Source organism: Daucus carota, chromosome 8 (assembly GCF_001625215.2).
Source record: "Daucus carota subsp. sativus chromosome 8, DH1 v3.0, whole genome shotgun sequence".
Classification (NCBI taxonomy): domain Eukaryota; kingdom Viridiplantae; phylum Streptophyta; class Magnoliopsida; order Apiales; family Apiaceae; genus Daucus; species Daucus carota.
Window position 1 is genome coordinate 15,048,065 of NC_030388.2, and position 11,759 is coordinate 15,059,823.

Sequence of the window (11,759 nt, forward strand, 5' to 3'; positions counted from 1 at the left end):
GTAGTAGAAAATATACAACTAACCAGAGTTAGTTATATTATATTTGGGTCTTCGGAAAAAAAAGAGAAATATTGAAAAAATAGTTGTATAGCGTTCCTGAATTGTACTTGACTTCTATAATCTTTTATTGGACCAAAGACTACTATCTTGTGATTGTACTGATTTGAGCTTCCATATTTATATGTGATATATATTATTTCAACATGGTACAGTTTCAACAGTTTAAAGTCTTGGTTGCAAAGAGCTAAGGAAGAGATATTATTTACCAAGTGAATAATACATTCTGTTTACCCAGACTGACCCGAACCAATCCCTAGTTCTACTATGTTTTTACAAATTTTTGCACAAGTTTTTTTTATTTTTGCTGATTATTATTTTTGCTCATTTATCTCGAATAAAATGACCTTTAATTTTGATTCATATATAGGATACCCAGGAGGATGGAACTGAAAATGGACATGATATGGAAGATGATGAAGGAAATGAGAATGGGCAGAACATGGATGATGAAGCAGGAAATATGGATGATGATGGAGGAAACATGGATGGACATTATAGTGATGAAGATGGCAGCTTCAACAACACTCAACTCAGCCCTTAGTTTATGTGAACTTTCTAGTAGTCTATCCCTACGTGGAATTAGAAGTTATGCTTTTGTGAAGTCTAGTAATCCTTATGTGAATTTTACCAAGTACTCTAGTCTCTTTATGTATTAGAAGAATATTTTAGCTTAATGTTGAACTACTTTTGCTTTTGGTATTCAAATATCTCTGTTACTATAAATTATTCTGTTGTTATTAAATTATTGCAATTCTATACAAATAATTTGAGTTCCGTGAAGGAGATGTAGAATAATATTTTGACCAGTTTTGGTCATTTCAGAGTGAATATATGTGACCAAAATCAGTCAGTCATGCATTTACAAATTTGATTGGACGTAGTTAATTGTGACCAGAATTGGTTGATATGCATTTGGAAGTGACTGCAAGTACGACTGATTTTGGTCTTATATAGTGTCTCGATTTGACTGTACAGGGTCACAACATTTGTGATTGGAGCTCGTCAGATTGCTAATTTCCAAAAACGACTAACTTTAGTCTCATCTAAATACCCCCTTGTGACTGGCAGCAGTTATACCTGCATCTGATAGAATTGACCACAAATGGTCACAAAAGTTGCGACCGGAGATGGTCATTTTCTTGTGACCGGAGATGGTCAGTTTTGATTAGTTTTGATTGCTTTTTTGTTAGCTTAGAGTGACTCTTATTGGTCACGTTTAGTTCTATTTGTGACCGTTTTACTATTTTCGACGGCCTTAAAAATGACTGAAGATTTCCGGTCACTTTTATCCTTGGAATGACCGTGGGCGGTCATTTTTAGCATTAAAGCGACTGCAACACTACGGTCACTTTTAGTCGAATTTCTTTTCCTAAATAAGACTAATATTTAAATTTTATAAGAATCAAAGATATAATGTTTTCCTAAAAATCTTAGATATCCCTGCAATATATACACCCACAAAAATAGATATTATCTTATATATTAATAAAAATCTGTAATGGAATTTTAAATTCTAATTATATTTAATACAAAATACTTTACATTCCTTCGTAACCTTTTACTTTAGGATTTGGGTCATACTAATTTTGAGCATTCGTAAAGTTTATAGTACTTTTCTCAAAATGGGACTAAAATAATTATGGACTAACATATTTGTGTATATGAGCCTAAATACTTGGGCTTTTCTATTTTTAAGGTCAGGTGGTTCTATGTCATGAACTGGAATAGTGAGGTGAATCAGTTAGTGGTCAAGGTGGTTAGTTAGTTAGAGAGAGGGGGAAACTAGCCTATATGAGGAGAATTCAGATGGAATTATAGTTAGTCTTGGCTGATAAGTTCTGTATTCCTTCCTCATTCTCTCTCTGTAATCTTGAGTTCCATTCTGTAGTCTTTAGATAGTATTCCATACAGTGTTCTATACCTTGTTCTGTACTTTTACTTGTCATAATATACAGTTCACATTCTTTACGAGTTGATTACTGGTCACGAGCGTGACATTCTAATAAATCCTCACATCTTCTGTCGAATGATATTATAGAATACGTTGGAATAAATTTTAAATTTGACTTATAAACATGAATGGATTAATGTGATAAATTGAGAGTTTAAAATATATTTTTACCTAACTTTAACTTATTAATGATTTATAAAATAAAAATAATTTATAGGTGACTTATGATCTACCTCGGTAATTTTTATAAATAAAAATTTTAAAAATTTGAGTCTACCGAAAAAAAATACCTCAAACTAACATGTGTCTTTCAGTTATTCATGACTTTAAACCAAATTTTGCTTTATTATTCAAACAAACAGTTTTCAGTTCAAAATTAAAAATAATTTAAAAGCCGAGATTTAATCTCGGGAAATTAAAGAGAATCCTAATCTCCCACCCCTGAAATATATTAAATTAGTTTGTCCATTTTTTCAAGTTAAAAAAATAATGAGTTACTCTCTGTCATATTGAATACTAAGGGTCGTTTGGTTCGTGGAGTGGTATCGGGTTGGAATTAAGAATCGGTTTGGAGTTGTATGGGATTAAGGTATTATTCCTGATATCTTGTGTTTGGTTGAGTGTTGAAATGAATCTATTTAATTAAAAATATAATCATGTTATTGATTAAATTAAATTATTTTATTAAATAAAAAATTATAAATATTTTTATTATCAAATAATAACATTTATTTGTATATATAAATATTTTATTTATTATTATTAATATTTTTTCTAAATATAAGAAAAGAATATTAATACTGATACCCATACCAGCAGCTCATACCCACCCCTCCACTTGGGTTTTAAAAAGTTATAATCGGGGGGTTTCAGGTATGGGTACGAAGATAAAAAAAAATCGAACCAAACACTAGGTATGAGTTTGGTTGCTTTCATACCCATACCTGATTCCCCATATCACCCAACCAAACGACCTCTAAATTGGTTTTGTTGAGTTTTCCAAGTTAAAAAAAAAAATGTAATATACATAGAGAAAATTACATATGAAATGATTTCAGTAATTTCTATATGAAATGATTTCACTGGCCAAATCTGACTTTTATTGAGAAAAGCTTATTAAACTTTAACTATATTCTTGTTAGATCACACATTTTGGTTTTATATTATTTCTCATGATATATATCAAATGAATCATTCATTTAATTATAATTGTTTAGCACGAATTTTAAATAACTAACTTTAAGCCGGTGAAACATTATTAAAGAGAATACAACAATTTCTGTTAAGAAAACGATGCAATAGGCATGTTTGGTGAATTCTACTTTCGAAAATGATTGGGCACTCACTTCACACCAATATATCAGGACACTCTCGAATTTTCGGTCTCATTTAAAACACTATTTTCAGAAATTGTATCAGTCTTAAAAGAATAAAGTTAAATTCAAAAATAAATCGAACAGTTTGAGAAGTGTTACTCATGGAGATTTAACATAGTGGGCTATAGAGATTATGCAGGTATGATTAATTGAATTTCTGCGTCCAAAAAATGGGTATATATGGGTTATAACTTATAAGGATTCTTCATAACCCATCTCTTCCATCATCAATTTTACCCATTTTTTAGAGACGGAAATTCAATTTATTGTACCCACATATCTCTATAGCCTATTGTGTTAAAACCTTATGAGTCACACTTCTTAAACTGTCGATTTATTTTCAAATTTAACATTTTATTTTTAAGACTGATACAATTTCTGAAAACGGTTCTGAAAACGGTGTTTCAAATGAGACCGAAAATTTGGGAGTGCTTCGGATGATATATTGGTGTGAAGTGAGTGCCCAATTAGATAATTAACCCTTTTCAAAAAATAGGCCCTTATTTTTAAAAAAAAAAATAATCTTTTTATAATTTTAAAGATATATATGTTAAATAGATGTTTCATATACGTTATTTGATAAAAATATTAGACTTATTTCAGAAAAAGGATGATATTATATACTTTTATTCAAAAATAAGCTTTTTTTTTAGAAAGAAATTAATTGATCAAGAATGAAAAGCCATACAACATCTAAAAAAGAATGGAGTCGAAAATATATAAACGTATCATATCACTGACTGATCTAAGCCATTTGTTGAAGTTGATATATGTACATGTATCACGCTAAATCTTTATTACTGAAATAATAGTCAAGTATGCTACAGAAAACCAGAGGGCGAATACTTTGACTAAGCCTCTCACAACAATAAAGTTCGAGCGTATTAGGAAGCTTTCTCTGGGAGTAAAGAAGTTAACTCGATCGACAAGCTTAGATTATGGGGGAGTTGTTGGTTTTAATCTAAAACTTGTCTTAATATTTGTTTAGTTCTCGGTTTTGCTTATATGTTGTCGACAGTTTTATCAACCTCGTCATGTAGTCGTGGGATTTTATTAGGAGAGTCCAAGAATAATATCTTGACGGTGGAGTAGTTTTAGGAATGCAGTTATGTAGTTTCTATTTCGTGGTAGTTAATTTCATTTTGATATTTATTATATATGTGTAATTTTGGAGAGGAATAAACACAAATTTTAGCGGTATTTGTTTCTTTCAAATTCAAACAAAGAGTTTATATTGATACACACACATATATATAAATACACACACATATATCATCTGGTGGGCATTCTTATAATCAATAATAATTACAAAAGAGTGCTAACATCAACTAAAGAAACTAAAATCCAGTTTGCTAAAAATAGACGACTTTAAGAAAGACAATTGCAACTGAGGCTTTACAAAAAGTAGATGAGAAATATGAGTCCATTCTGTTTGTATATATCTCTACGAAGTATAATTAGAGATAGACAATTTGAACTGGTCACGTAAGTAGCGACACCCTCGTCACGCCCTCTTTAGCGTTATGTTTCACATCGTCACCACAGTCCAAATGCTACAACATTATACATGAGGATGTGCATGCTAATATGCCCAAAGTTACTCTACTTTTTCTTTCTCCACTTTTACTAATTTTAGTTATGCGAAGCATAAGGTATTACGAAAGCACTTTAGTAAAAATTTGTATTTAGTTATTGTTATTGTTGATAAGTATAAATTATTTAATTGAAGTTTTCCTCCGGTTATTAGGAAGCAGTTATATTAGCTTCATAATATCTTTTGGTAATTGGATGTGTGGAGTAGTGATTAACATAACAAAACTTATTTTTTGTTAAGTAAAGATTTAATAAAGAAAAAAAAGAAGAATACATTTTTTTGGAGCATACCCAGCGAAAGAACTCAAACCAGAACTAAAACAAAGAACTCAAACCAGAACTAAAACAAGCTAGAAAATAAACGAAACAAACTATCGAGAATGGCCACTAAATAGAATATCAATATTAATATTATCAACAAAAATAATATTGATATTAATATTAACACAAATGGGTAACTAAGGTGCGATCCTTAGAAACACAGTCTTTAAAATAAGTGCAAGATGCAAGTTTCTCTCGAACTTCCCATAACAAAACTTTTGTTGTGTTTGTTATATATGTTTTAGTTTTGCGGACCATTTTGTTGTCGGTTGTCACTGGTACTCTATTAATGTAAGCTGAAATAAGAGAAATAATTTCATAAATTCATCACAAGAAATGCAAAAGAATTTAGTTGAAAATATGAGAATATAATAATTTGCATACGACAATTTAATTATAAATATAAACGTCATGAGAGAATTTGTTTCATGACACGTTCTGTTTAACGACAAATTACTCACAACACTTTCTAACGGATTCCGACACCATAAGTTTACAATAAAATATCGTTTCAAAATCGTTAAAAACCGGTAAAACCGTTGAATACCTTTAAAATCAATGACAATAATAGTTACAAAAATAGATGGGAAAACTAAATACAGGAAAAGAATTATATTGGCCCTAAGACATAATCCGGAAACTAATTAATCCCAAGACAACCGTTCTGTTAACAAGTAATTTAGCTGATGGTTATAGAAATTTTTTAGAAGAGTTTTGTAATTTATTTTTCATTGAAAGAAGAATGACTTTGGTTGATGAAGAACGCTTGAAGATCTACGGAAGATATATGAATATATGGAAAATCTAAGTATGATCATAAAGATGGTGAATTGTTATGTGCATAAAATTACAATATGTTTGATTAAAATTTTTATTATGAAACGAAGGGGAATGGAGCTACACAAGTCTGCAGCTGATGCACTATGTCGGCACAAAAGAAAACTGCCGTTATTTACAGAGGGCGTCATGACAGTTTCGGAGTTTGCTGAACACTGGGACAGTTCTTATCTAGTCCTTGAAAGATCCAAATTCAGGCTGGACTTACAAATTCATGAACAAGTTTTTAGAACAGTAATTCGATCATCGTCTTGTAAGATAGTACACACAGTAGACATTAATGGTGTTTCGTCTTATAAAGTCTGTGTGTGAGAGAGAGGGGAGAGAGAGGGAGAGAGAGAGGGAGAGATAGAGGGGGGAGAGAGAGAGGGAGAGAGAGAGAGAGAGAGAGAGAGGGAGAGGGAGAGAGAGAGGGAGGAGGGGAGAGAGAGAGAGAGATTGCTAAAGAAGAACATTGATCTTAAAGCATACAAACTCGATCATCGATCTTAAGCTTACAACTGAATCTAAAGCATACAAGTTGATCTGCATAAAATTACAAATACTTGCTTAATTGAAAGGATGTCATAAACAGAAAACCCCTACAGCTTTTGGAATCTATTTATCATCCGGATACATTAAAATACTATCAAATCTAGTCGAGATAACCGGTTCGAAGAAAAACCGCATTTCTGAAATTGCACTGATCTCTCCCCTTGAGAGTCCTCCCAATCCCTTCAACCATCGAGTACGCCACCACGGCCGTCATCCTCCTACTCGCAGTCCTCATAGCTAAAATCTCATGAGGCGGAATCATTTCATCGCCCCCCACGTCATCAGCAACACACTTCTTAGTTTTCTCCGGAATCTTCACCCCGGCTATTGGCTTCTCCACGCCGCACTTCTTACTCTTCTTCTCCCAGCTCTTCAACCCTTCCAGATTCATCTTCGGAGTGGCAGAAGCCTCCGAGCCCCATGCAGAAAGTGATTTGGAAGGCGGCCAGGAAAAGGACACAGGTTTTGGAAGCTTCTTCACAGGCTCCTTGGGATCCTCACTTTTCTCCATGAACCCGAGCCACATATCCTCCTCCTGCAGTTCCAAGTCATCGTTTTCAACTTCATTTGGCTTAGTCTTGGACTCAATGTTGGGTAACCAGCGGTTTGCCATGGAAAAAGGAGAGATTGAGAGGAGCTTTCTTAACAATTGAGAGGCTTGGTGTGTTTATCCAGGCCGAGCCCAAGCCCTCTTTAAGTAAAACAAAGAAGGAGAGAGAATGTTTGTTTTTTTCCCATCAAAACCAGGGGCTTGTAAACATAAATGCCCACGTAATTAAAACTTTTTTTTATTGCCAAAAAACATTTATACAGAAATAATAAAAATAAATCAATCAAAAATATGAAAAAAAATAAAAGAGAACTTAAAGTATATGCTAAGAGATTAATTGTTGGCTAAATTGGATCCGTAACACATTAGGTAAAATTTGCTGAACCTTTAAGACATTGTGCTTCATTGGTATTATATCTTTATTGGTTGCCTATAATTTAAAAATAATATGTTATTAATATTTTAGATGATTCGAGTGTGATTTTTTCGAGAGTTTGGCTATATTTTTTATTTTTGATATGTCAACTAACGTTTGAAGTAAAGTATTTTTGTGATTGGAGATGTTCTAAATTTATCTCTACCTCCGTCCAAGATATTTCACACTAAAAATAATTTGAAGTAACAAAAATTTTAATTGTATAATCGGATTTACTTAATAAAATTACGGTTTTGAAATGGGACGTGTTGAGTGTGTATTTTGCCCCTCAACATGTATATGTTCAATATGCTTGTCTACATACATTTTACGGTGTACAAACAACGGTACTAATTACTTTGGGTTTTTGCTAATAAATTGTATGGAAAAGGTGCCAAGGTTGTTTCTGGCAACCCAAAGATAATAATAAGATGAAACCGTTTAAAAATATTTAGCGCAGAGTCACCAAATCACCATGCACACCGAAATAAGCTTATCCAATCAATCAATCATCAATCAATATACTTATATAAAGAAGACTCGATACACGTGTAGGTGGCGCCTCTCACATCGCTCCATTCTATTTTTTTAATTTTTAGAAATTTTTGGATGAAAAATATCAAAAATTAGAACTACTTTTTTTAGTTTCGGGTATATTAGAAGCAAATTTCATAATCTGATTTTGTTTCAGATTATTTATGGAATATAGTAGCTTGAAAGTTTTAATCTAATTTTGTTTCAAATTATTTAATTATGGGAAAGAGTAGCACACAAGTCTCTCTGCACCTATAAATACCCTTATAGATCGTAAAATTTTGGATTATTTAAACACAACCTCCTCTCTCTCCATATCACAACTCTACCTCTCTTTGGTGATAGTTTTTTTTTGCTTGATTTTGGTGGTGCCGTTCTTCTGCAACGATAAGTGAAGGCTGTTTATATAGTATCAAAAAAATAAAGGTTGTTGCAAGCAAAGGTAATTATAAATCGTTATGCGGGAGTCGACAAATTGAAACAGAGGAAAAGAATATAGTCTTGACATGATATTGATGGATGATATCAATAAATTAACTATTAGTGATGTATGTTTGTTGGTTATTCTTTTATAATATTTGTTTTGTTCGTCGAACATGTTTGTTGTTGTTAATTTTTATACGATTTACTTTGTATACAGGAAAATATATATGGTGGAGAAGCGAGGGGCGTGTAGGTGGCGTCACTCACATCGCTCCGTTCTATTTTTCTAATTTTCTGGAATTTTTGGATGAAAAATATCAAAAATTAGAACTACCTTTTTTAGTTTCGGGTATATTGGAAGCAAATTTCAGAATCCGATTTTGTTTCAGATTATTTACAGAATATAGTAGTTTGAAAGTTTTAATCTGATTTTGTTTCGGATTATTTAATTATGAAAGAGTGGCACACAAGTCTCTCTGCACCTATAAATACCCCTATAAATCGTAAGGTTTTGGATCATCTAAATACAACATCCTCTCTCTCAGTACTAAACCTCACGGATTCAAGTTAGATGTTTTTGTGCACAATCAATCCAAAACAATTGGCGGAAAGTGACAATGTAAGAACATGATTAATTTTAAAAAAAAAACACAAATAAAATTAAAATTCGTCGTGTTTTAAATTGTTAATTACTTGTATAAATTTATTTTCATTTTTTTTCACCATGAATTATAGTCCAATTTTGCAATTTTATATATTAGTATCGATATTACATCAAGATTTTTATAATATAAAATTTATTTTATCCTACAAATATTAATTTTGAAACGTTAATATAGTTTTTATAGACAGCCACAAAATTATTTTATTCAACAAATATTAATATTGAATCATTAATATAATTTTTATAGACCGCCGCAACGCGCGGCTTCTCAACTAGTTAGAGTACCGTTGGAGAATAGTAGTATCATCAGGACGAAATGGATCAAATTTGATAAGATAACGCCTCCTCTGTTAGATTAATGGGACGGAGATCAATGAAATCAAAAAATAAAAATATATTTTCCCGAAAAAAATAATATATGAGAAAATAGTGAATAGATTAGAATATGCATTTTTCATGAGTAAAATTTTAGAGAAAAAGGTGAAAAAATGCAATTGAGCATGACATACTAGAATATAATGATTCTAATAATCTAATAAAACGACTTTTCCCAGTAGCTAGTTTGAATGTTACAAAAACTAGTAACTTAATTGATATGAGATCAGAGGTGGGAAGGAACTCGAATCGGACCTCATCTTATCCTCATAATTTGTTACAAATATTATGATAAACACAACATTTTTCTGTATATTTGATTATTTTAAAATGTGTCTTGTTGAAGGATTAATGCGACTTTCAAAAGAAAAAGTGTTTATCTCAATCAAGAAGAATGAGCCAGCTTGCTCTACGAGGCTTAAGAAAAGGAACTTTTTTGTAGCTGACTTGAACTCAACAAGCTAGTGAGAAGAAGTTGAAATGCTTTTACAGTAAGGCTTCTTCTATCGGAAATTGATTATGCCATCAGAAGCTAGCTCTCACACTTATATTAAAAATATGAACTCTCTGGGAAAGAAATAGTTAGCCAGAGAATTGTCACATATGGAACTTTGTGTAGGGCTCTATGAAATAATAAAAAATGGGAAGTCGAATAAAAAGCATTATATAGAATGAAAAAAATGTCGAGTATTATTAAACTCCTTCAATTGATAAATATGAATCGATTTATTCAATTTAATTAATCAACTTTATGTGTGCGTCAAATAAAAGATATACTTTAGTGTTTGTTGAAAACCCTCCAGTTACACATGTGTATTGTTCATACATTCTATAAATAAACTTAAGTCATTATTAATCACATAAAAAAGATTAAAATATAAGTTGATTATTTTCCATGTGTATAATGAGATTAAATAACGGAACTGAATATCACAGTACATGTCTAAACGACTTGTAGACAAATGAAGGGATTTCAACGTAATTCTCAGTTACTAGGACACCACACTGAATGGAGGTGGAAAGGAAGAACTAATTAAAGTTTGATTGAAACTACAAGAAATGTTTTACGAACAAGAATTTAAATTAAATTAAGGCTGAAGTAGTATACACAACTTTCTATACTCAAAACACGACCGTGATTAAAAAATTCTAGAAAAGTCCCCTCTAAGGTACAGTCCAAAAGAAGACCGGTTTTTTTTTCGGACATTAAAGTTTTATTTTTCTTGTTTCCTTTGTTTTATTTTCAGGATTCTTGGAAGAAGACCGGTTTTCTTTTCGGACATTAAAGTTTTATTGTCTAAATTTCCCTGGTCATCTTGCATGTCCGACGGTTAGATAATAAGGTTTCTTGAATGAAAGAATTATCACGGTGAATTGCTGATTCATATTCGTTGAGATTTATTATATTTTCAAAAAAAAAACAGAAAAAAAAGAGGTACAGTCCAAAAGAAAACCAACAAGAAAATAGTTCCACGTGTCCAAAGAAATATGCTTTCTACTTAAAGATGAGCATATGAGAAAGTTTGATACTAAAACTCATGAAAACATTTTTCTCGACTAATCTCTAGAAGCTAAATTTTTACATGGTGTATTTGTTTAATCAAGAAATCATATGAAAGCCTTAGCGCGACCTTTATTAATCGAAAGTTGCCTATATAATCTTCAACTTGAAAAAGAGTCTTAATATCTGAAATTAATTTGAAAATCTATAAGGCTACTATTCCGGAGAAGATAAACCGGTAGTCATTATTGTTTCTTATACAAGTACTAGCTCAAAAGGAGCAAGCTTAGAAAGTGTATTAACTCGTTATTTTCATAATAAATATGAAGGGCAGTAATCAAAGAGATCTTATCTGCCGAAAAGAGGGTATAGAGCAAGGACCAACTCATTGAACAAAACATTTATAATCCTAACATAGGTGTTTAGATGTGAAGAGCAACATATAATTAATACAATTTGTCTCAAATGGAATCTAAAAAAGGTTGATAAAGCTTTAAAACATCCACATTGGATCAATGCAATGCAGCAAGAGCAGACTTAGTATGAAAGGCAGATACTTTGGTAACTAGTGCCAAGATCAAGCCAAAGAAAAACCTACAATTTGCACTATATAGGTATTTGAGAA

At 31.5% G+C, this 11,759-nt stretch overlaps 1 protein-coding gene across 1 annotated transcript; it reads right to left on the reverse strand.

Annotated features, from left to right (window-relative positions):
- Positions 1-6,772: 6,772 nt before the first annotated feature.
- Positions 6,773-7,285, reverse strand: LOC108198175 (uncharacterized). Its single transcript, XM_017365944.1, has one exon. It carries the CDS (start codon positions 7,283-7,285, stop codon positions 6,773-6,775), a length of 513 nt encoding a protein of 170 aa, XP_017221433.1.
- Positions 7,286-11,759: the final 4,474 nt, after the last annotated feature.

What these genes read in the sequence shown, in the direction of transcription:
- LOC108198175 (XM_017365944.1), bottom strand. Translation starts at nt 7,285, where the DNA reads ATGGCAAACCGCTGGTTACCCAACATTGAGTCCAAGACTAAGCCAAAT.